The sequence below is a fragment of the Molossus molossus genome, unplaced genomic scaffold, assembly GCF_014108415.1.
Source record: "Molossus molossus isolate mMolMol1 unplaced genomic scaffold, mMolMol1.p scaffold_m16_p_13, whole genome shotgun sequence".
Taxonomy (NCBI): domain Eukaryota; kingdom Metazoa; phylum Chordata; class Mammalia; order Chiroptera; family Molossidae; genus Molossus; species Molossus molossus.
In genome coordinates this window covers 46,740,523-46,766,303 of record NW_023425348.1, presented here as the reverse complement: position 1 = coordinate 46,766,303, position 25,781 = coordinate 46,740,523, and the positions used below count along the sequence as shown (strand labels likewise).

Sequence of the window (25,781 nt, the reverse complement as noted above, 5' to 3'; positions counted from 1 at the left end):
CAATCCAAAAGAGAGGCCCACTGTGTCGGAGGCAACAGCTGAGGGGACACAAACCTATACAAATGCACACATACTCATTATCACATCCTCCCAGCACACAGGAGTGTGAGGCAGAATAAAGGCCCCCCAAAAATATCCATGTCCTAATCCCAGAACCTGTGAATGTTATTTTACATGGTAAAAGGAACACTTCAGGTGTGACTAAGGTGAAGGACTTTATTATTTATTTTATTTTATTTTATTTTATTTTTTTTTATTTTTATCCTCACCCGAGGACATTCTTCCATTTTTTGTTCAGATAGAGAAGGAGGGAGAGAGAGGAAGAGAGAGAGAGAGAAACATCGATGTGAAGGGACACATCCAGTGGCTGCCACCCGCACGACCAACCAGGGCCAGGGACAAACTGCAACCGAGGTACATGCCCTTAGCGGGAACCGAACCCGGGTCTCTCTGTACCGCAGGCCGACACTCCAACCGCTGAGCCAAACCAGCCAGGGCAAGGTGAAGGACTTTAAAATGGGGAGATTAACCCAGATTTTCCAGGGGAACCCAATCTGTTTACATAAATCCTTAAAATCAGAAAATTGGAAAGATCTTCTGTGGTCAGAAAAAAGTATGTGAGGAAGGAAGAAGAGTCAGAGAGATGTTACACTGCTGGATTTGAAGAGGGAGGAAGCGGCCAGGAGCCAAAGAAGGCCGACAGCCTCTACAAACTGGAAAAGGCAAGGAAACTTCTCATCTAGAACTTCTAGAAAGGAATGCAGTCCTTTCTGGATACCTTGACTATAGCCCAGTGGGACCTATGTTGGCCTTGTGGCTTACAGAACTATAAGATAATAAGTCTGTGTTGCTTTAAGCCACAAAATTTATGGTAATTTGTTATGGCACCTATAGAAAATGAATACACAGGCACGCGCCTACCTCCTCACACCCAGAGAGACACTGGATCACACTGTCATACACTTGGGCAGACACAGAGACTTCAGCAGACTATATAAGTGGAGGTTGGGGAGTAATGTGCCTTCAGGTGTGTGCTGTGGAGGTGGGGTGCAGTCATAAAAGGGCTGCGCCTTGTTTGTTATAAAGAAAACACAGAGGAAAGGCCTCAGGCTTTGACCACATTTCTCACAGCCTTCCCTTTGCTCTGCTTCCTCAGTCTTTACATCCTACTTTTAGCAACCTTTACACCAACCTTTACTCCAGTTTTTTACCTTGAAAACTGTTGAGTATCGCCCTGGCCGGTTTGGCTCAGCAGTTGGAGCGTTGGCCTGCGGTACAGAGAGACCCGGGTTCGGTTCCCACTAAGGGCACGTACCTCGGTTGCAGTTTGTCCCCGGCCCTGGTTGGTCGTGCGGGTGACGGCCACTGGATGTGTCCCTTCACATCGATGTTTCTCTCTCTCTCTCTCTTCCTCTCTCTCCCTCCCACTCTATCTGAACAAAAAATGGAAAAATGTCCTCAGGTGAGGATTAAAAAAAAAAAAGTAAAAAAAACCCACAAAAAACTGTTGAGTATCAACATGGGTAAACCTTGAGGACATTATGCAAAGTGAGAGAAGCCAGTCACAAAGGACAAAGACTGTAATAATTCCATTTAATCTGAGGTACTTAGAGGAGTCAAATTTATAGACACAGAAAGCAAAATGGATGCAGGGGCTGAGGAAGGAGACATGGGGAGCTAGTGTTTGATGGGTGCAGAGTTTCAGCTGGGGAAGTTTTGGAGATGGATGCCACATGGCGATGGTTCCACAACAATGTGAATGTACTTAATGTCATTGAACTATACATCTTAAAATGGTAAATTTTATATTATATATATTTTACCACAATTTAAAAAATATATTGATGTTTAAAAAGTCTGTTGAGTAGGCACCATTTTAGAAAAATGTGTTCAGGGGGAGCAACCAGTCACTTATTTTCTGCCACTGCAGTGCTGCTGCAAACTTGGAGGTTCTGGTGCCCTAGTATATCTCTTTCCAAGATGCTCTGCCCCATATCTTTTCTCCATCACCATGTCCCACTCTAGTTAGACTCTTACCCCCTGGAACCTGGGCCACTGTAATAACTGAATAGTTTCCTGTACTCACTCCAAATCTCACACAGCAGCCTAACATCTTTCCCTGGTTGCTCACTGCTTATAGTCTGTGAGCTGAAGTCCTTTTTGGGCAATATCTGGCCCTGCCTTCCTATCCACCCTCACCTAGAGCCAACTTCCCCCTTGCTTTCTATACCCCAACCACACTGCAACAGCCTTGCTGTTCTCAGACCCACTAAAATGCTTCCTGCCTCAGGGCCTTTGCATGATGCTTTCATTTGTTTAGAATGTTATGCCCCTTCTTCAACAGGCAGCTGTGTCCCTCCTTTATTTAGGTCTCAAAGAGGGCCCCTTGAGTCCTCAGACTAGGTTAGTTCTTCTGCATACTTCCATGGCATCTTCTCTTTTTTCATAGCACATTACCTAATATATACACATATATACCACAAATGATGTATTTTTAGCTAAAAATAATCCACGTGCCAAAGTAGCACATATTGGGGAGGCCTGTCCTAAGCCCCTTCAGTACATCAGTTAGGTTAAGATGTCCATCAGTATTTGGGGAAGCTGAATGAAAAGTATATGGGAACTCTCTTTACTACTTTTGCTTCTTTTTTTTTCCTGTAAGTCAAAGATTATTCTAAAATACAAAGTTAAAAATCAAATAAACATAGCAGCTTAATGTAATAGCTCTCTTATTATGTTTCAAGATTTTTGTGAGCCAGGAATTTGGGCAAGACTCAGCTGGATAATCCTTCTGCTCCACAAGGGGTCATGTGATGATAGTGTCTGGGCTGGTCTTGAGAATTCAAGATGGTTTTGCTCAGATGCTTGGCACTAGAGCACGTATTGCTGGAAGGTTGGCCTCAGCCATGATCCCCTCCTCTCTAGGTAGTCCCTGGGCATCTCCAGCAGGGTATCATTCTTCTTACATGGTGGCTCGGGGATCTAAGAGCTAGTATTCCAAGATACAAGAAATAGAAGCTGCCACTGTCTGTCTTATTCAGTTTGGGTGACTATAACAGAATACCATAGACTAGGGGTCTTAAACAACAAAAATTTATTTCTCAAAGTTCTGATGCCTGAAAGTCCAAGATCAAGGTGCCAGCATGGTCAGTTCCAGAAAGGGCTCTCTTCTATTGCAGACTGATGTCTTGATGTATCCTGACTGGTGGAGAGCAGAGAAAAAGCAAGCTCTCTCATGACTCTCATTAGGGCATTAATTGCATCTAATCCTAATCACCTCATCTAACCCTAATCACTTCCCAAGGCACCACCTCCTAATAACATCACATGGGGCGGGTTAGGGTTTTATCATATGAATTTTGGAGAGACAAATATTCAGTCCATAACAGTATGTTCAGGCCTGGAGCTAGGAACTGGCAGAGCACCACTTGTTACCATGTGCTGTTGGTCAAAGCAGTCACAGAGCATGTCCACAATCAAGGGGAGGGGACATAGACCTCACTTCTCAATAGTCAAAGATTTGTTTCCCACTGTAACCCACCTCATATGGGAAAGAGGTTCCCCAACCCCCTACTGCACAGGTTTGGATTAATCATAACCCTTGGTTCTTGACATGCTCTCGTCATTGGTCCAGGCATGGACTGCCTTTATATATTTATTGGTTTGTGGTTTTGCTTAGCTTTTTTCAAAAAGACAAAGTAAATCTTACGTTCTTTCTTTCGTGTCATGTATGATTTGTATACCTGGAGTAAGATGATACTCTTATTTCTAAAATATCATATTTCCTTTATTTGCATTACTTGGGAAAACAGCAGAACTAAATGAAATTGTACAGTCCAGGAAGTTTCTGGGGAGAGAAGCTCTGAAGGCTGTTCTAAAAAGTAAACATAGGCTGTGGTTTCTCAGCTAAATTTCCTGGAGGTGGGGTAGGAAAATAAGACCTTGAATTTGGAGATAGTGTCACAGTGACAAAAGACAAAACAAAACATGGACTTTACAGTTGAGCCAATTGGACTCTGGGTCCCTACTCCTCCACTTTTTAACTGTTTGAGAATCCACCTAACTCCCAGAGCCTCAATTTACTCATCTGTATGTTGGGAATAATAATGTCAACCTTGCAATATACTGTGAGGGTTACAAGACACAACAATGTAAGTAAAGCATCTATTATTCAAATTGGTATAGAGTAGTTCTCGATATCTGACTACCAGTATGATTATGCACATTAATGTTCAGTAGGTTACAAATTACTTTCATATGCACCTTCAAACTACTTTTTTTAAATCCTCACCCGAGGACATTTTTCTTTTTTTGCATTTATCTTCAGATAGAGTGGGAGGGAGAGAGGGAGGAAGAGAGAGAGAGAAACATTAATGTGAGAGAGACACATCGATTGGTTGACACCCACACAACCCCAACCAGGGCTGGGGACAACCTGCAACTGAGGTATGTGCCCTTAGCAGGAACCGAACCTGGGTCTCTCTGGTCTGCTGGCCACCGCTCTAACTGCTGAGCCAAACTGGCCAGGGCTCAAACTACTCTTAAGAGAAGGAAGATGGATAGATACTAAGACAGAAGATACTAAGACCAGCAACATAGTGATGAACACAGGCTGGTACAATGGAAGGAGGATAGAGGGTTGCTGACTATGGTCAGTACTCAGCAATGATAGAGCCCTGGTGAGGAGGATGGAACAAGATGAGCACCTCATAACCAGATGCTGACCTTAAACTTACCTGTGTCAGGACCATGTGCTGAGAACGAACTGAAACCACAGACCCTGCCCTGGGAGAGTTATTCTACTAGTTGAGTAAGTAATGACAGAATTTGGAGGTTTTCCCAAAATCATAATGGGAAAACACCAATAGACATTATAAAAAACAAGAACAGCCCAGCTGGTGTGGCTCAGTGGTTGAGTGTCGACTCATGCACTAAGAGGTCGCCCATTTGATTTCTGGTTAGGGCACATGCCCAGGTTGTGGGCTGATCCCCAGTGTGGGGTGTGCAGGAGGTAGCTAATCAGTGTTCTCTCTTATCGATGTTTCTATCTCTCTCTCCTTCTCCCTCCCTCTCTCTCTAAAATCAATAAAGAAAAATATTAAAAAACAAAACAGCCCGGCCAGTGTGGCTGAGGGGTTGAGCATCGATCCATGCACCAAAAGGTTGCAGGTTCGATTCCCAGTTAGGGGACATGCCCAGGTTGTGGGCCTGATCCCCAGTGGGGGACATGCAGGAGGCAGCCAATCGATGTTCTCTCTCATTGATGTTTCTATCTCTCTCTCCCTCTCCCTCTCCCTTCCTCTCTTTCTAAAATCAATAAAGAAAAAATATTTTTATAAAAAACAAAACAGAAGTGATACCATTTGTCTTTCTAGCTTAGTAGCAATTTTACTGTATGCAATAACATTTGAGAAATAAAGACAAAGGATGAAGCACTTTTAACTTGAAAAAGTAAATTATTTTTCTTAACTTATTTTTTATTTTTTTATCCTCACCTGAGGATATTTTTCCATTTTTTGTACAGATAGAGTGGGAGGGAGAGAGAGGAAGAGAGAGAGAGAGAAACATCGACGTGAAGGAACACATCGAGTGGCTGCCACCCGCACGACCAACCAGGGCCGGGGACAAACTGCAACCGAAGTACGTGCCCTTAGCGGGAACCGAACCCGGGTCTCTCTGGACCGCAGGCCGACGCTCTAACCGCTGAGCCAAACTGGCCAGGACTCTTAACTTATTTTGATAATGGCTAATGGAAGCGTTTCTACCATAGAGAACATTTTAATTAATTTCAGACAGTACAAGGCATAAAGAAGTAACTTGAAGATTATGCTATCAGACGTGACAATAATACTCAAGTGTGTAAGGTAGATAACTGGGCTTTCTGAGTTTTTTTTTGTTTCTTTTGTCAAAAGCATAAACATACAGTGAAACTACCCAAAAAAGCAAAGTGTAGAACATTATGCTATCATTTGTGCACAAAAATGGGATAAGTATAAATGCATAGACCTTCTCTGGCAGTTACCCAAGGAACTAGAACTATTGGTGGCCTTGTGTTTATGCTTTTGCAAACATGTGTATAGCATCCATAACTGATATGTCGTATTGTTTTGTGCAAACATTTGCTATTGAAATTTATATAAATGGTAACAAATCAGATGCATCACTCTGTATCTTATTTTTCCATTTAACATTCTTGATATTTATATACATGTATACATACATGTATACATGTATACATGTATATTATATTCAAATAAGGTATGCATCCACATGATTCAAAAATAAAAACAGCATATAAAGAGGGAGGCATGCCCTGGCCGGTTTGGCTCAGCGGTTAGAGCGTCGGCCTGCGGTCCAGAGAGACCCGGGTTCGGTTCCCACTAAGGGCACGTACCTCGGTTGCAGTTTGTCCCCGGCCCTGGTCGGTCGTGCGGGTGGCAGCCACTCGATGTGTTCCTTTCACGTCGATGTTTCTCTCTCTCTCTGTTCCTCTCTCTCCCTCCCACTCTACCTGAACAAAAAATGGAAAAATGTCCTTGGGTGAGGATAAAAAAATAAAAAAATTAAAAAAAAAATAAAGAGGGAGGCACATGCCTTTAAGCCACGTAAGCTTTCAGGTATTGGCCTGTGTGTGTTGCTTGCATCATTCTGCCTGCGGTTGGGACCAAGCTGAAGAGCTTATGTTTTAGTTCAGGTCAAGATAGTGGAGTAGGTGCACGCTGTGCTTGCCTCCTCCCATGACCACATCAAAATTACAACAAAATTACAGAACAATCAACCTGGAGAACCATCTGAAGACTAACTGAACAGAAGTGCTATATCTAAGGATATAGAGAAGAAGCCACGTTGAAACTGGTAGGAGGGATGGAAACGCGAGACGGGCTGGTCCCACACCTAAGTGAGGTGGTTGAGAATTGGGAGGGCTGTCTCAGCTGCAGAGATCCCCCCTGAGGAGAAAGGGGTCCCAGCCCCATACTGCACTCCCCAGCCTAGAGCAATGCCAGGAAAAGGAGCCCAAAAAACATCTGGCTGTGAAAATCAGCAGGGATTCCATTTTCTGGGGGAGACAGAAGGCTTCTGGAAACAGCTTTGTCCTCTTAAAGGGCCCACACACAGCCTCTCTGTTTCAGGTACTCACCGTGGGCTCTGGCAGAGGGACAGTAGCTCTGGGCGAGGGCGGCAGAGACACACAGGGAGAAACTGAGTTGTGTGATTCAGGGTGAGGGCTGAAGAGACAGCTGCCATTGTTCCTGTGTTGCGCCCTCCTCCCACATAGTCAAATCTGACTGCATTAGCCTGGTAAAGCCACTTGTTCCACCTTGAGGACTTCCTGAGACCCCCTCCCACCCAACTCCCACACCGCCCAAGGCACTTTCGGTGGCAAGCAGCCAGACTTGGCATGAGCTACAGTTTTATTTTTCAAATTATAAGAGAAAGTTTATTTAGAAAGTTACAGAGGTAGTTAAAAGTGAGCCAACTGGGCTGTGTAGGCTCAGGAAACAAGTTACAGAAGCAAAAGAAGGACCTTGGAGTTTAGGAGAAAGGCAAAGGTAACACGCCTGGGGGGAAGAAAAGGAGGAAAGGAAAGGCGAGGTGTGCTCCTGAGAGGGAGAGTGTTGAGTTACAGTTTTTCTTAAAAACCTCTTGAGGAGTTCTGGTCACATTCGGGGAGTACAAGTGACACAAAGGGAGACTCTGGATTGTACAGCTTTAGGGTAAGGACTGGAAGGATGGTTGCCATTGTCCCTGTGTTGAGCCTTCCTTCAACGTGGCTAAATCTGAATATGAATATGAATCTGCATTAGCCTGGTGAACTCTGCTCATTCCACCATGACAACTCCCTAAGACTCTGCCCCACCCAACTTCCTCACTGCCTGAGACTATTTTGGCAGCATGCAGCCAGCCTAAGCCTGTTCAGCAGTCTTTCTTAAAACACTCTCAAGAAGTTCTGGTCGCCCTGGCCGGTTTGGCTCAGCGGTTAGAGCGTCGGCCTGCGGTCCTGAGAGACCCGGGTTCGGTTCCTGCTAAGGGCGCGTACCTCGGTTGCAGTTTGTCCCCGGCCCTGGTCGGTCATGTGGGTGGCAGCCACTCGATGTGTTCCTTTCACATCGATGTTTCTCTCTCTCTCTGTTCCTCTCTCTCCCTCCCACTGTATCTGAACAAAAAATGGAAAAATATCCTCGGGTGAGGATTTAAAAAAAAAAAAAGAAGTTCTGGTCAAGCTCAGGGTATGCGAGAGACATACAGGGAGAAACTGAGTGTGTGGCTTCAGGATGAGAGCTGGAGGGATGGCCACCATTGTCCCCTTGTTGAGATCTCCTCCCACAAGGCCAGTGGGTTGGCACCATATTTCCTTTGTGGAGCCATCCCCTCATATGGCCAAATCTGAATTTGCATTAGCCTGGAAACTCCACTTGTTCAATCCTGATGACTCCTTGAGTCCTGGCCCTAACTGCAAAGGTCTCTAGGCCCCAAGCAGGTGGCATTTGGCTTGGGTGTATACTGTGATTTTTGCTGTGTGGCCTCAGGCTCAGCACTGGTGCCAAATCTGAATCTGTAGTAACCTGGTGAATACCATTTGCCCCACCCTGGAGACTCCCTGAGACCCTGCCTCATACAACTTGCATAGCACCTGAGGCTCTTTCAGTGGCTGAGCCTTATGGGCAACTGGCAGGTAGCAGCAGGTCTTGAACTGCCTTGTGCCTTTTGCTGACCTGCTCCAGACCCAGTACTGGTGGCACCAGTATCAGTTCACAGCTTAGTCTCTTTCATGGGCATCCAGGTCCAGTACAGGCAGCTAGCAACTGCAGATCTCTTTGTAGCTCCTAACAGGTAGGCCTGGGCCAGTCACAGGCAGCATCTGACATTGATCTGAACCAGAGCCCCTCCCAAGAGACCCCAGAACCAACACACCTGGTGGCTATCTTAAGACCACAGCAGAACACTACCAGATTAGATGCATAAGTAGGGTGGTGAGGAAAGGCACCAGACCCCACTGGGATGATCCTGCTTCATGGGGTCAGCCCCCACATAGCAGCTCATATACTGTGGTCACAGCCAGTCTTCACAGCCAGTCATCCTGAGGGTCAATTCCACCCACTGATATGCCAACAGCAATCAGGCTCAACTACAACAGGAAGGCACACACAACCACAGAAGGAACACAACTGGAAGACCTGGCTCAGGTGATCAGAGAGACTGCACCTCTGGGCCACACAGAATACTTCTTACATAAAACTACCCTGACAAGACTGCAAGACATAGCAGATCTACCTAATACATGGAAACAAACACAGAGACAGCCAAAATGAGGAGACAAAAAAAAAAAAAAAAAAAAAAAAAAGAAAAAACAGGAGAAATCTTCAGAAAAATAAAAAATAACTAAATAAAATGGAGGCAAACTATCTACCGGATACAAAGTTCAAAACACTGGTTATAAGGATGCTTGTGGAAATTAGTGAAAAGTTCAACAAAGAGACAGTAAGCATAAAAAAAAAATGACATAGAAACCATAAAAAAGAACCAGTCATAAATGAATAATACAATAACTGAAATGAAGAATACATGAGAAGAATCAATAGCAGATGAGATAAAGCACAAGATTGAATCAGTGATTTGGAGGACAGGGTAGCAGAAATTAGCCAATTGAAACAGCAAAAAGAAAAAAGAATTATAAATGAGAATGGAGAGTGGGTGGGAAGGAATTAACCAAAGAACTTATATGCATATATGCATAACCCATGGACACAGACAGTAGTGCAATGAAGGCCAGGTTTGTGGGGTGGTGGGAGCAGGGTGGGAGGGCCAATGGGGGAAACAAAGGGGTACATTCATAACACTTTCAACAATAAAGATAAATGAAACAAATAAAATGAGAATAGTTTAAGGGGCCACTGGTACAACATGAACATAACAACATCCGCATCATAGGGACACCAGAAGAAGAGGGCGAGCAAGGAACTGAGAAACTTTTTGAAAAAATATTAACTGGCCTTGTGAAGGAAATAGACATACAAGTCCAGGAAACACAGAAAGTTCCAACCAAGATGAACTCAAAGAGGCCCACATCAAGACACATCATAGCCCTGGCCAGTTTGGCTCAGCGGTTAGAGCATCGGCCTGAGGTCCAGAGAGACCCGGGTTTGGTTCCCACTAAGGGCGTGTACCTCGGTTGCAGTTTGTCCCTGGCCCTGGTTGGTCGTGTGGGTGGCAGCCACTCGATGTGTCCCTTTCACATTGATGTTTCTCTCTCTCTCTTTCTTCCTCTCTCTCCCTCCCACTCTATCTGAACAAAAAATGGGAAAATGTCCTTGGGTGAGGATTAAAAAAAAAGACACATTATAATTAAAATAGCAAAGGTTAAAGACAGCGGATCTTAAAAGCAGCAATAGAAAAACAATTAGTTACCTATGAGGGAACTCTCATAAGACTGTCAGCTGATTTCTCAACAGAAACATTTTAGGCTAGAAATGATTGGAATAAAATATTCAAAGTGATGAAAAGCAAGGACCTATAACCAAGACTACTCTATCCAGCAAGGCTATCATTCAACATTGAAGAAGAGATAAAGAACTTTGAGACGAGAAAAAGCTGAAGGAGTTTATCATCAACAAACCAATGCTACAAGAAATGTTAAAGGGATTTCTTTTAGAAGAAGAAAGAAAAATATATATATACATGAATAATAAAATGGCAATAACTACTTACCTATCAATAATCACTTGTATGTATGTATGTATGTATGTATTTAAATCCTCACCCAAGGACATTTTCCCATTTATTTTTTAGATAGATTAGGAGGGAAGAAGAGAAGGAGAGCCCTGGCCACTTTTGCTCAGTGGTTAGAGCATCGGCCTGCGGTCCAGAGAGACCCGGGTTTGGTTTCCGCTAAGGGCATGTACCTCGGTTGCAGTTTGTCCCAAGCCCTGGCTGGGTTGTGTGGGTGGCAATCACCTAATGTGTCCCTTTTGAGTCGATATTTCTCTCTCTCTCTCTCTCTCTTTTCTCTCTCCCTCCTACTCTATCTGAACAAAAAATGGAAAAATATCCTCGGGTGAGGATAAAAAAAAGAGTTGCCCTGGCTGGTTTGGCTCAGTGATTAGAGAGTCGGCCCACAGACCGGAGAGTCCCTGGTTCGGTTCCAGCTAAGGGCATGTACCTCAGTTGCAGTTTGTCCCTGGCCCCAGTTAGGGTTGTGTGGGTGGCAACTAGTTAATGTGTCTCTCACATCGATGTTTTTCTCTCTATCTCTCTTCCCCCCTCTCTCCCTCCTGCTCTATCTGAAGGTAAATGCAAAAATGTCTTTGGGTGAGGATAAAAAAAAAAAGAGTTCACAGGAGAGAGGGAGAGAGAGAGAGAGAAACATCAAAGTGAGAGAGACACATCGATTGGTTGCTTTCCATGTGACCCCAACCAAGGCCAGGGACTAACCGCAACCGAGGTACATGCCCTTGGCGGAAATCAAACCCAGGTCTCGCTGGTCTGATGCTCTAACCGCTGAGCCAAACTGACCAGGGCTCAATAATCACTTTAAATGTAAATGGCTTAAATGCCCCAGTCAAAAGACATGTAGTAGCTGAATGGATCAGAAAACAAGACCAATATATATGCTGTTTACAAGAGATCCTCTTTATTTTTATTTTTATTTTTTTATTTTTGTTAATCCTCACCTGCGGGTATTTTTCCATTGATTTTTAGAGAGAGTGGAAGGGAGGAAGGGAGAGAGAGAGAGAGAGAAAGAATGAGAGAGAGAGAGAGAGACATCAATGTGAGACACATCAATTGGTTGCCTCCCACAAAGCCCCAACTGGGGCTGGGGATTGAACCTGCATACCCAGGTACATGCCCTTGACCAGGCATCCAACCTGCAACCCTTTGGTGTGTGGGTTGATGATTTAACCGCTGAGCCAAACCAGTTAGGGCCAAGAGACCCTTTTTATTTTATTTGTATCCTCATCCGAGGACATTTTTGCATTTTTATTTTTAGATAGAGCTGGAAGGAGAGAAGGAGGAAGAGAGAGAGAGAGAAACATTGATGTGAGAGAGACACATCTACTGGTTACCACCTGCACAACCCCAACCAGGGCCAGGGTCAAACCGCAACTGAGGTACATGCCCTTAATGGGAACCGAATCCGGTACCCGCTGGTCCACGGGCCAATGCTTTAACTGCTGAGCCAAACTGGCCAGGGCAAGAGACCCTCTTTAGATCAAAAGACACATTCAGACTGAAATTGAAGGAATAAAGAAAGTGCTACTTCATGCAAATGAAAGAAACAAAGAAAAAAGCCGGAGTAGCAATACTTATATCAGACAAAATAGACTTTAAAACAAAGGCTAGAATGAGAGACAAAGAAGGGCATTTTATGATAAAGGAACCAATCCAACAAGAGGATGTAATTCTTGTAAAGATTTATGCACCCAACATCAGAGCACCTAAATATGTAAAGCAAATCTCGATAAAGGGAGAGATTGACAGTAATATAGTAATCGTAGGGGACTTTAACACTCTATTGACACCAATGGATAGTTCTCCCAGATAGAAAATCAACAAGGTGATGTAAGTGACACATAAGACCAGATGGATTTAATTGGTATTTTCAGAGCATTTCACCCAAAAGCAGCAGAATATACATTTGTTTTCCACGTGAACATGGAAAATCTGAACAGACAGATTACTACCACCATTTTCCAGGAGAGATTACATGTTGGGACATAAAAGAAGTCTCAGTAAATTTAAGAAGATTAAAATCACATTAAGCATCTCCTCCAACCACAATGGTATGAAATTGCAACTCAATTACAAGAAAGAAACTGAAAAACATACAAACACATGAAGACTAAATAACACATATCTAAATAATGAATGAGTTAATAGTGAAATTGATCTCACTTATTTGTGGAATATAATGAACATAACAGTCTGAGGAATGGGGTAGTACCAGAGATGTGGAAGTGGGGTACAGACTGACAATCCCCAGAAGAGGGCATGGTGGGGGAGAGATAAACCACAGAACTCATATGCATGTATGCATGAACTATGGACATAGACAACAAAGCTGGGGACAGGGCAGGGAGGGAGGGGGAGGGGGGAATCAGTGGGGGAAAAAGGAGAAACATCTGTAACAAAAATAAATTAATTAATTAATAAAAAAAAAGAAGAAGAAATGAAAAGATACCTTGAAACAAATGAAAATGAAAACAAAATGACCAAAGATCTAAGGACACAGCAAAATAAGTCTTGAGAAGGAAAATCAGCAATATAGCCCTATCTCAAGAAACAAGAAAAAAATCACAAGTAAAGAATCTAACTTTACACCTAAAAAAAAAAAAAAAAAAGAACAACAAACAAAGCCAAGTGTGTGTAGAAGGAAGGAAATAATGACCAGAGCAAAAATAAATTAAATAGAGTCTAAAACACAATACAAAAGATCAATGAAACAAGGAGCTGATTCTTTGAAAAGATAAACAAAGCTGCTGGGCTGGTGTGGGTCAGTGGTTGAGCATTGACCCATGCACCAAGAGGTCGCCAGTTTGATTCTTGGACAGGACATATGCCCAGGTTGTGGGCGAAATCACTAGTGGGGGGCATGTAGGAGGCGGCCAATCGATATTCTCTCTCATCGATGTTTCTTTCTTTCTCTCCCTCTTCCTTCCTCTCTCTAATATCAATAAAGAAAAAAAATATTTTTTTTAGCCCTGGCCGGTTTGGTTCAGCGGTTAGAGCGTCGGCCTGCGGTCCTGAGAGACCCGGGTTCGGTTCCCGCTAAGGGCGCAGTTGCAGTTTGTCCCCAGCCCCGGTTGGTTGTGCGGGTGGCAGCCACTCGATGTGTTCCTTTCACATCGATGTTTCTCTCTCTCTCTCTGTTCCTCTCTCTCCCTCCCACTCTACCTGAACAAAAATGGAAAACTGTCCTCGGGTGAGGATTAAAAAAAAAAAAAAAAAAAATTTTTTTTTAAAGAAAAGAAAAGATAAACAAAGCTGATAAACTTTTAACTAGACTCATCAAAAAAAGAAAATTACAGATTAGAACCCCTAATGATCATAGATGCTAAAAACCTCAACAAAATCCCCTGGCCAGTTTGGTCAGCAGTCAGATCAATGGCCTGCAGACCAGTGAGTCCCGGGTTCAATTCAAGCCAAGGGCACATACCTTGGTTGTGGTTAATTCCCTGGCCATGGTAGGGTCATGTGGGAGGCAACTAGTCAATGTGTCCCTCTCACGTTAATGTTTCTTTCTCTTTCCATATCTCTCTCTTTCAACCTGAAGATAAAAAATAAAAATAAAATTAAAAATAAAATCCTCAACAAAATATTATCAAATCAAGTACAGCACTACATTAAACAGATCGTACACTATGATCAAATGAGATTTATTTCTGGGATGCAAGGTTGGTTCAATATCTGCAAATCAATTAATGTGATAAATCAGGCTGGCCATTATGGCTCAGTGGGTTGAACATTATCCCATGGACTGAGAGGTCCTAGTTTGATTCCCAGTCAGGGTACTTGCCCAGGTTACAGGCTCAGTCCCCAGTAGTGGGTGTGCAGGAGGTAGCCTATCAATGTTTCTATCTCTCTCTTCCTCTAAAAAATCATTAAAAACATATTTTTAAAAATGTGAACCACAAAAAGAACATGGAGGTTAAAAATGATATGATTGCCCTGGCCAGTTTGGCTCGGTGTTTAGAGCATCAGTCCTCAGACCAAAGGGTCACAGGTTTGATTCAAGGGCATGTACCTGGGTTGCAGGTTTGATGCCCAGCCCTGGTCAAGGTCCTGTGGGAGGCAACCAATCAATGTCTCTCTCTTTTTCTCTCTCTCTCTCTCTCTCTCTCTCTCTCACTCTCTCTCTCTCTCCCCCCTTCCCTTCTTCCCTTACACTCTATCTAAAAAATCAATGGAAAAATATCCTTGGGTGAGGATTCACATACACACAACAAAAAATGATATGATCATATGCCCAGCTGGAGTGGCTCTGTTGGTTGAGCATCATCCTGTGCACCAAAAGGTTGCCAGTTTGATTCTCTGTCAGGACACATACCTGGGTTGGGGGTTTGATCCCTGGTCAGGGTACATATGAAAGGCAACCAACTGATGTTTCTCTCCTCTCACATTGATTCTTCTCTCTTTCTCTCTCCCTCCTCCCCTTCCTTTCTCTAAGCATGTCCTTGGGTGAGGATTTTTTTAAAAATCATATGATCATATCAATAGATGCAGTAAGAACATCTGACAAAATTCACCATCCATTTATGATAATAAATGTGGGAATAGAGGGAACATACCTCAACATAATAAAAGCCACACATGAGAAATCCACAGCTAACATCATACTCAATGGGAAAAGCCAAAGGCATTTTCCTTAAGATTAGGAACAAGACAAGGTTGTCCACTTTCACCACATTTTTTTTATTTTTATCCTCACCCGAGGATATTTTTCAATTTTTTGTACAGATAGAGTGGGAGGGAGAGATAGGAAGGGAGAGAGAGAGAAACATCGATGTGAAGGGACACATCGAGTGGCTGCCACCCGCACGACCAACCAGGGCCGGGGACAAACTGCAACCGAAGTACATGCCCTTAGCGGGAACCGAACCCGGGTCCCTCCGGACCGCAGGCCGACGCTCTAACCGCTGAGCCAAACCGGCCAGGGCGACTTTCACCACTTTTATTTAACATAGAATTTAAGTCCTAGCCACAGCAATCAGACAAGAAAAAAAAAAAAAGATATCTGAATTGGAAAGGAAGAAGTAAAACTGTCACCTTGGGTGGATGTACCATAATTTATTAAACGGCCCCTCCCTTAGTGAAAGACAGTTGAGCTATTTCCTAGACAAAGCCTGCCTGCCTTCGTTAACTTAGAGGCTGATCAAGCAGTCAGAATGGGCTTATAAAAAGGGATGGGGAGGTAAAGAGCCACTCTGCCTTCCCAGATGGGCTGAGGACAGAGGTAAGAGTAAGTGATAGAGGAAAAGTGGGAATAGGAGGTAGGAGGCAAGGTTGGGTCTCTCACAGGTATTTTTGGAAGCTGGTTTCTCTGCTGACTTTCCTCTGGTGTCCCCATTGTCCACTGCTCTGGCTCAGCGGCCTCCTCCACACGCTTATTATCTGTTGGCCTTCTTCTAGCTCTAGGCCTGACTCTGCCCCTGGGAGTTCCCAAGACCCCTCTGTGTGGAAGGAGGGGTTGCTGATGTGTGAGGAACTGGGGTTTGGCTGTGTGGGCCTGCACTCTCATTGGCTCTCCACATTGGTCCAGGACCATGAGCCATAACTGAACAACTTGGTGGCCTTCACCTGGCCCCAGGACAATTTCCCTGTCGGCTCCACTGGCAGTCTCTGGGTGCCTAAAAGCCTCTAGGCTACCAAGGCTGGCTGGTACCCCTTCCTTTCACTCCCCACCCCCGTTGGCAGGCCATGCCCTGTGGTTTCTCTTAAGCAGATTTGAGAGGACTTGCCAAGCTGGCAGAGATTTCCCACTGACTGGTGAAATCCAGAAGAGGGGTCACAGAGCAAGCTTGTGTTAAAGTGCCCTCAGGTCAGGGTTTGGGTGGGGAGAGACATTCCTGCCTTCTGGCCCAGAGTTTTACAAAGTTCTCATTGCTTGGTTAAGCTGCCTTGCGGGGTAAACTGAGTGGGGAGGGCAGAAGATCTGGGCTTAGGAGGGAGACAAGAAATTTGACCAAGAGTCTTATGGTTGCTGCCTCTCAGGCCTTATGTATCTCTGAATGTGGCTTTCTGGCAGGAACAGATGAACATGGCCTGGCAGATCACACAATTGCTGCTTCTTGCTTTGATGACTGTTGTGTGGGGTGCTCAGCCCAGGACTCCACAGGACAAGAGGAATCTGCTCAACATCTGCATGAACGCCAAGCACCACAAGACAAAGCCAAGCCCCGAGGACAAGCTTTATGGCCAGGTGAGGATGGAGTGGGGTCTGGGATGGAGAAAGGACTGATCCTAAAAAGAGAAGTAGGGTGATAGGAGGATCAAATTTTTGAGGGGCGTGATGGAGGCAGGAGTGTGGCTAAGGTGATCCTGATGGCCTCCCCCAGGGGGGCCACCAAATCTACAATGGGAGGACCCACTATGGGCCAAGTACCTTCATCACATCTTATCAATGAATATTCCCTAAGGGCCTACTTGGTAAGTGGGTAGTAGTTTTTACTTATACATATGAGGAAATAGGCCCAGAAAGGGCACAGATATATGTGGAAATTGAGAGGCTGATTATTAGCAGGGGCTAGGAGAGAGACAGACAGTAACTTTCTCAGCCTTAATTATGTACCAGCCCACAGAGCTCAGAGAGAAGGCAGAAGGGGAGACCAGTCTCTCACAGGGTCCCCCACCCCTACTAGGTTCTAAAGAGACAGTGACAAATCAGATATGCTTGGCCTTGGAGGATGAGTAAGAGTTTTCCAGGAAGACAAAGCAGGAAGGGGCTGCCTAGAAGAGGACAGCATGTACATAGGTGGAAGGGTGACAAATAAACAGTGACAAGCCTCATGGGGCCAGAGCCCATAGAAAAGGGGAGGTGAGGCTAGGGTCCCCATTTCAATAGGAAGCAGTTCTGGAAATCTGAGCTGGAAGTTGAACTCCGGGCTCATGAGAGACGCCAGTATTGCATTCCTTCTGGTCTCCTCTGCTCCCCACAAAGTTTTGTGTGGCTAGATGGCTGGGGATGTTCTCAGGGAAAGACTGTGGCATGGACTCACTCCAGGGCCTTGAAGTGAAAACAACGAATTGCAGCAGCCCCATGACTCCTGAGTCATTTCCAACATTTCACTGCTTTGTGTGTGTGCCTGGTAAAATATACATAACATAAAATTTGCCATTTTAAGCATTTCTGAGTGTACAGTTCACAATGTTGTGCCACCATCACCACCATCCATCTCCAGAACTACTTTGTCTTCCTCAACTGAAAGTCTATACCCACCACGTCATTTTTTTTTTTTTTCCTCACCTGAGGATATTTTTCCATTTTTTGTACAGATAGAGTGGGAGGGAGAGAGAGGAAGGGAGAGAGAGAGAGAAACATCGATGTGAAGGGACACATCGAGTGGCTGCCACCCACACGACCAACCAGGGCCGGGGACAAACTGCAACCGAAGTACGTGCCCTTAGCGGGAACAGAACCCGGGTCTCTCCGGACCGCAGGCCGACGCTCTAACCGCTGAGCCAAACTGGCCAGGGCACCACCACGTCATTTTTTAAACCTTTTAAGTTTTTAAACCTTTTAAGGGTATGTTTAAGAACCCTCTGGAGTACCTGTTTTTTTCCTAGAAATGGTGCAGACACAGACCTTTGAGGGAGACAGAGGATTGTAATTCTGAGGGGCTATATGGAAATGGCTATTTTTGTTGAACTCTTCATTGGGCTAGGGAATGCTTTTCATCATATTAATTAACTCTTTTGGAGGCAGAAACCACTGACCTTGGCTGATAGGTCAAGGATGAGGTGCATGGGGTTTTGCAGGGTGACCAAGAGTTGGCACCTCTGAGGAACAGCATCTGTGAAGTAGGGGAGGCCTGGAAGTCTGTGTCCGCAGCACCGGGTGTGGGCTAGGTTGTTGGGATGCTGTAGGCTTGGCCCCACCCTCATGGATTTTCCTTAGTTCCTCCTGAGTGTCCAGGCCAATGACATCTTCCCTCTTGCGTGACTTTGAGTACCAGAGTTCATCTCAGAAAATTGAAGCAACTGGTCCATGTTCACTCAGCTCTTGAGTCCCAGCCTAGAGTGATTTCTAAAGAGAAAGCTCCACCACTTCCACCACCTTACCTGCCTTGCATTTACCTCTCTAGGAGAGCCTCCCACATTGAGTCAGGCCCATGTTCAGGCCCATGTACTGACCATTGCCCCTCTGTTCTGCCTGCTTTCAGAACCTATCTGGAGGCCCCTAACCTAGGGTTCCAGACCCTAGGACAGCCAGACCAGCCCCCTTCACCTCCACTAACCACCTACCCGACAACCTGGGACCAGGCTCCTTTCCACCCTGTCCTGAATCTTAACCCCACCATTTACCAGGGGTGCAGCTTACCTACACTCTGTAAAAACTGAAGTAATTATGTTTTTACTGGATTGTTGAGAGGATAAAGCACAAAAGCCTCAGGGACTTTGCATCGGCTGTTTTCTAGACCTACAATGTTCTTTCTCTTCCCTCAACTCTGAAGGAAAACTATAAACAAGATGAGAGAAGACGTTTGATCTGTATTATATATTAGGCACAGTGCCAGCCCAGTGCCTGACATATGAGAAGCACTCAGTTAATATTGGCTGGATGTAAAATTAGTAATATAAATGATTTGAATAATGTGAAAAAAGTTTGTAAACTGTTCAGAGCTGTACAAATAATTGCTCTCCCAGACAGTGGTTCCCCAGGTTGCCAAATCCCCTGTGTTACTCCATGTTAAAATCCAATGTTATAATTGCCTTTTCCCAAAATGGGGGCTCCTCAGGGCCAGAAATAGAGGCACTCTCTCCATTGAGTGTTCCTCTGGATGATGGAGGAGATGGCTGTGCTGGGGGAAGAGCTTAGTCCTGTGTCCTCCCACCCAGTGCAGTCCCTGGAAGAAGAACGCCTGCTGCTCTGTCAACACCAGCCAGGAAGCCCATAAGGATGTTTCCTACCTGTACAGATTCAACTGGGACCACTGCGGCCTGATGAAACCCGCCTGCAAGCGCCACTTCATCCAGGACACCTGCCTGTATGAGTGCTCCCCCAACCTGGGGCCCTGGATCCAGGAGGTGCGAGTTCCTCCCCATGTCTGCTCCCAGACTTCTCCTCACACTGCCTCTGCAGCCCTGGGGCTCTCCAGGGCTGGGCTGCTGAGAATGCTGAGCCTGAGTCCCTTTCCCCTACTGCCACGTCCCAGGTGAACCAGAGCTGGCGCAAAGAGCGGATCCTGAACGTGCCCCTGTGCAAAGAGGACTGTCAGAGCTGGTGGGAAGACTGCCGCACCTCCTACACCTGCAAGAGCAACTGGCACAAGGGCTGGAACTGGACCTCAGGTGAGAGCCTGGCGGGTGGGGAAGGAGGGGTCGGGAGGGGAAGGTGGGGTGTGAGACAGGTATACGAAGGGATAGAGTTGTGAGGCTGGCAGAACCAGAGAGACTTCAGGGCCCAGTGGCTAAAGGCCTTCCATCATCCTACAGGGTCTAACCAGTGCCCAGTGAATGCTGCCTGCCACCCCTTTCATTTCTACTTCCCCACGCCTGCTGCTCTGTGCAATGAGATCTGGAGTCACTCCTACAAAGTCAGCAACTACAGCCGAGGAAGTGGCCGCTGTATCCAGATGTGGTTTGACCCGACCCACGGCAACCCCAATGAGGAAGTGGTGAGGTTCTATGCTGAGGCCACGAATAGGGCTGGGCTCCCTGGGGCCTAACCTGTCTTGTTTGGCCTGGCACTAATGCTGCCCCTGCAGCTCAGCTGAGCCCTTTTTACCTTCTGATACCTGACATCCCCACCCGATTCGCCCACTGCTTGGCTCCCATGGTGGGACTCTGTCTAACAGTTTGAATAAATCAGGTACCCCGCATGTGTCTTGTGAATTATTTGGGTGTGAATGGAATGTGACCTGCTTCCCAGTTTTCCTTGATTGAAGCCAGTGAGACTTGGTGAGTTCCCAGCTCTGATACTGGCTCTGAAGTTGCCAGATACTTAACTATTCTAACCGAGGACATATTCATAGCTTTCCATTTCATTTTTCACTGCAGCTCTAGTCTAGAGTCCAGGCCCAGGATTTTGTTATTTGAACTGGACCCAAGCCTCCCAGGGTCGACTATTCTGCCCTGTGCTCAGCTCTCCCGGAGAAGAGAAGAGAAGAGAAGAGAAGAGAAGAGAAGAGAAGAGAAGAGAAGAGAAGAGAAGAGAAGAGAAGAGAAGAGAAGGGAAGGGAATGGGAGTGCCCAGCATGCTCCGGAGGGCTGGCTGGGAGGAGGTGAAGGGGGCCAGCAAGAGCCATACCCCTCAACAGCTAATACCCTCAAAGCACTACCTGCTGGGCATTGTTCTAAATGCTTTATATTTATTCCCAAAGGGTATAGATATTATTGTCTGCATTTTACGTATGTGAAAAAGGGCCCATAGATTAAGGAACATGCCAAAGCCATCCTCTGCATAAGAGCTGGGATTTCACTCCAGTCAATCTGGCTGTTGAGAACAAGCTCTTTCCCTTGTCGAGTGGGTCAGTATGTGCATCTTGAAGGGATACTGGACCCACACTGACCGGAGGAGCTGGGCCTGGGCCAGTGTGGCGGAGCAAGGCCTGGATCCCAAACCTAGATTCCAGAGCGGGTTCCAAACCAGTGATTTGACAGATTTTTAGGCAGTGATCTCACATTAGTTTGTTTGTAGCCATTGTAATAAGCTCAGTTATGTTACAGTACCATCCCTAATATCTCAGGGGCTTACCAAGCTAACATTTATTTCTTGCTCAAGCTACAGTGATTCATGTTGGTTGACAGGGGGATTCTGCTTGGCAGTCAGTGAGCCAGGTTGATGGAGGCTCCCTCTCGCCACACACTGTTCTGAGACAGGAATAGAGAACTTGGTGAATTCCATACAGGCTCTTAAAACTTCCACCCATCACTTACTTTGTTGGCCAGTTCTAGTTATGACCATGACTAACTTCAAGGAAGCCAGGGAAATACAATTCTCCTACATGTGCCTGGAAGGAGAAGGGAATCAGAATGTTTGTTAACAGACCTAATGTCTACTACAAAGATTGTTATGATGTGGTCAGTATATTTCTGGCATGGTCATGGTAACAAATTTATTTTTTTGGTTTGGTCCTGGTAAGAAGGAAGAAGATCAACTCTTTGATCCTATGAAAAGAACTATATCAACATTAAAAGTGAATCAATCCACTGGCTAACACTCTAAATAGTCTTTTGAACAAGGCCAATCAATGTATCATTTTCTATAGAGACCTTGTGCCACTATTAACAAATATAACTTGTTTAACAATATATTATAATTAGTGAAATTTAAGATTAGAGTCACTTTCATCCAACAAGCCCTATCAAATTCCTATTGTGCTATTCGTGAATCATTTATAAAATACTTGTCCTAACCTCACTTTCTGTCATCCTCAAGTCTTAAGAGTCACTAGTTTACAGAAAGTATTAATAATTTTTCATATAGATATCTAGAGCAGTCATCCTAGCATAAGGATAGATACATAGATAAATGGAATAGAATCAGAGCCATAAAGAAATCCTTATATTTATAGTTAATTGGTTTTTGACAGTTGTTAAGGCAATTCATTGGTGGAAAGAATTGTCTGTCCAACAATATGTTGGGACAATAGATTACCCACATGTGAAAAGATGAACTTAGACCTTCAACTCATGCCATACACAAAATCGACTCTAAATGGATCACAGACTCAAATGTAACAGCTAAAACAATAAAAATTTTGGAAGAAAACAAAAGAACATTTTCCAGACCCTGTGTTAGGCAAAGCTTTCTTAGACTGAAGCTTCTACCCATCTTTCATTTCTTTTTTAGACCAAAAGTAGAAACCATTTCTTATTTCATCAGAAAAAAATAGATAAATTGGACATCATCAAAATAAAAACTTCTGCCATTCAAAAGATATCATTAAGAAAATATTAAGTCAAGTAACAGACTGGAGGACATATTTGTCAAACATGGATCTGATAAAAGATTTGTATCCATACTATGCAAAGAATGCTTACAACTCAATGATAAGAAAACAAAAAACCCAGTCAAATAATGGGCAAAAGAAATGAATGGTATTTCATCAAAGAAAGTTTATGAGTGGCTAATAAGCACAGGGAACGATTTTCAACATCATTAATTATTCAGGAAATGCAAATAAAACCACAATAATATACCATTTCATACCCACTAGAATGACTATGATAAATAAGACTGCCAATAACAAATGTTGGCAAGGATGTGAAGAAATTGGAACTTTCATACATTGCTGATAGGAATGTAAATGGTACTGCCCTTTGGAAAACAGTCAGTTTCTCAAAGGTAAATGTATAAGTTTTATAATCCAGGAATTTAAGAGAAATGAGAATATATATCACGCCAAGACTTGCATGTGAATGTTCATAGCAGCATATTTATAATAGCCCCAAACTGGAAATAACCTAAATGTCCATCAACTGGTGAATGGACAGACAAAATGTGCTGTATTTATACAATGGAATACTATTCAGCAATAAAAATGAATGAACCACTGACACATGCTATGTCACAGATGAACTTTAAACACTATGCTAAGTGAAGGACAATCTGTATGAAAAGTCCAAAAAAGGCAAATTTATAAAGCCAGAAAGTAGATAAGTGGTTACCTGTGGCTGGATTTAGGAACACAGATTAACCATAAATGCGTTAATGTTCTAAAACTCATTTACAATGAAGTTGCACCATTTGGTAAAATCAGTGTAAACTTTATATGAGTAAATTTTATGATGTGTAAAATAAATGAATGAATGATTGCCTATAGGATATACTTCCTTGTAATGGTAGCACGTAGGGAATCTTATATGATTCTGAATTTCTATGGCATGGACCCATGAGATGTAGTCTAAGGAATTTAGCATCTGGCTCCATAAAAATCTATAATCTGAGACAATTTCTATTTCATCATGAACTTTGAGACATTGGTGGGAACAACACGAAAATCAAGGAGGGCCTCTGTTCTTGGTGTAGATGGAGACAACACTAGTACAGACACTTAGGAGAGTGGCCCATTGACCAAGGATTTTTTTTTAGAGAGAGTGTTTATTCTAGAAGGCACAAGTGTGGTCAGCTAAATTGAGGGTTTCAGACCAGAGCCAGGGGAAAGAAAATGATTGCATCATATGACTAATTTAAAAAAGAACATGAAGCACATTACCAAAAATACCAACACAATAAGTACAATCATATCCTTCGTCAACTTCACTACTTCTTTTTTTTTTTATCCTCACCCAAGGACATTCTTCCATTTTTTGTTCAGAGTAGGAGGGAGAGCGCGAGAGAGAAATATCAATGTGAAAGGGACACATCGAGTGGCTGCCACCTGCATGACCCAACCAGGGCTGGGGACAAACTGCAACTGAGGTACATGCCCTTAGCGGGAACCAAACCCGGGTTTCTCTAGACCGCAGGCCGACGCTCTAACCGCTGAGCCAAACCAGCCAGGGCAACTTCACTACTTCTTTAAAAATTATTTCTTTTTACCTGTGTGTGGGTCAGCATTTCCCTCCATAGAAATGTTTTACTTTGGGAATGGAATTTTTCTGGACAAGAACAAGGGCTCTGACAGGTTGAATTATCCAAGTGTGATTTACGGTGGTGATATGAGAGCCTATTTTCATGTCAGTCAATTATGGCAGGATCTTTAGGAAAACAAAAGGAGAGAACAGAAACCACTTGTTAGCAGGACCAAATGATCTGATCAATCTATTCACTTTCAACAGCAGAATGGAAGAGAGAATAGAACATGAACCTCCCTCCTGAGGAGGAGATTCATGAGGTCTCGGTGGTTACTTTCAAGAGAACATATTATTAGAACCTGGGGAAGGAGAAGTGGACAAGGAAGAGTTAGTCTTCTCAACAACTTTACCCAACTTACTTATTTTTTTAAAAATATATTTTCATTGATTCTTTTAAAGAGAGAAGGGAGAGAGAGATGGAAACATCTATGTGAGAGAGAAATATCCATCGTCTGCCTCCTGAGCGCCCCCCCCCCCAGGGGATAGAACCCACAACCCGGGCATGTGCCTTGACAAGGAATTAAATAGGACCTCTCAATCCATAGGATGCTGCTCAATCCACTGAGCCACACTAGTCAGGCTACTTCACTTATTATTTATTTATTTATTTTTTCTTTATTGATTTTAGAGAGATACGAAGGGAGAGGGAGAGAGAAAAACATGGATGAGAGAGAATATAGATTGGCCGCCTCCTGCATACTCCCACTGAGGATTTGGCCCACACCTGGGCATGTGCCCTGACCAGGAATTTAACCAGCAACCTCTTGGTGCATGGGTCAACACTCAACCACTGAGCCACACTGGCTGGGCTAAAAGGTTATTTTAAACAAAGGCATCAAATGTCTTAGAAATAAACTTGTGGACAGTCATCATGCAAGCCCTTGCTCACGAGCTTGAACATGCTTTTACCCATTTGAAAAGGTCCACAATACCTGACCATTCAGTCAGAACCCTTCACCTTGTATTAACTCATCTCGAAGGGATGAGCTCCTCTCTTCACCGTCACCTTCCTCTACCATGTGGATGTGATGAACAGGGCAGCTCTTATAATACTGATAAGCTAATTTTTAAAACATGGAGAATACCAATTATATTAATTATTTTTAGCTTCCTTCCTTGAATACTTCTTTACTTACGAGTGCCGTGCTGTTAGAGAGCAAACTTTTGGTGTATTCTAGAAGCTGTCTGGGAAGTGCCAGGGTGATTTCAGTGTAAAATACAGCTTGATAGTGTTATTATTCTGAATGGAGGACCTGATTTCGAGAAGAGAAACTACAAAAAGTGTTGTCAGAAAATAACCTTAGTCTTTGCTGTTATTAATAAGAAAACTATATTTAATACATTGTCATTAAGAATTTTAACTTCTTGCCCTGTCTGGTTGGCTCAGCGGTTAGAGTGTCGGCTCGCGGACCAAAGAGTCACAGGTTCAATTCCAATCAAGGGAACCTACCTTGGTTGAGGTTTGGTCCCAGGCCCTGGTTGGGGTTGTGTAGGAGGCAACCAATCAATGTGTCTCTCTCATATCGATATTTCTTTCTATCTCCCAC

The 25,781-nt window shown here is 44.1% G+C and overlaps 1 protein-coding gene across 4 annotated transcripts; it reads left to right on the top strand.

The window, feature by feature from the left end:
* Window positions 1-6,786: 6,786 nt before the first annotated feature.
* On the top strand, window positions 6,787-20,526 carry LOC118627693 (folate receptor alpha-like). 4 transcript variants are annotated; one of them, XM_036258157.1, is made up of 5 exons: window positions 6,787-6,855; window positions 16,742-16,915; window positions 19,552-19,740; window positions 19,869-20,004; window positions 20,149-20,526. In XM_036258157.1, exons 2-5 carry the CDS (start codon window positions 16,748-16,750, stop codon window positions 20,379-20,381), a joined length of 726 nt encoding a protein of 241 aa, XP_036114050.1. In that variant the 5' UTR covers window positions 6,787-6,855; window positions 16,742-16,747; the 3' UTR covers window positions 20,382-20,526. The 4 variants fall into 4 exon arrangements, with proteins under 4 accessions (XP_036114050.1, XP_036114052.1, XP_036114051.1 ...); XM_036258159.1 differs by lacking the exon at window positions 6,787-6,855 and adding an exon at window positions 16,513-16,534; XM_036258158.1 differs by lacking the exon at window positions 6,787-6,855 and adding an exon at window positions 16,614-16,621.
* The last annotated feature ends 5,255 nt before the right edge of the window (window positions 20,527-25,781 follow it).

What these genes read in the sequence shown, in the direction of transcription:
- LOC118627693 (XM_036258157.1), top strand. Translation starts at nt 16,748, where the DNA reads ATGAACATGGCCTGGCAGATCACACAATTGCTGCTTCTTGCTTTGATG. An exon ending in AGGACAAGCTTTATGGCCAG is followed by an intron (nt 16,916 to 19,551) that starts GTGAGGATGGAG and finishes CCTCCCACCCAG; the next exon opens with TGCAGTCCCTGGAAGAAGAA. An exon ending in TGGGGCCCTGGATCCAGGAG is followed by an intron (nt 19,741 to 19,868) that starts GTGCGAGTTCCT and finishes GCCACGTCCCAG; the next exon opens with GTGAACCAGAGCTGGCGCAA.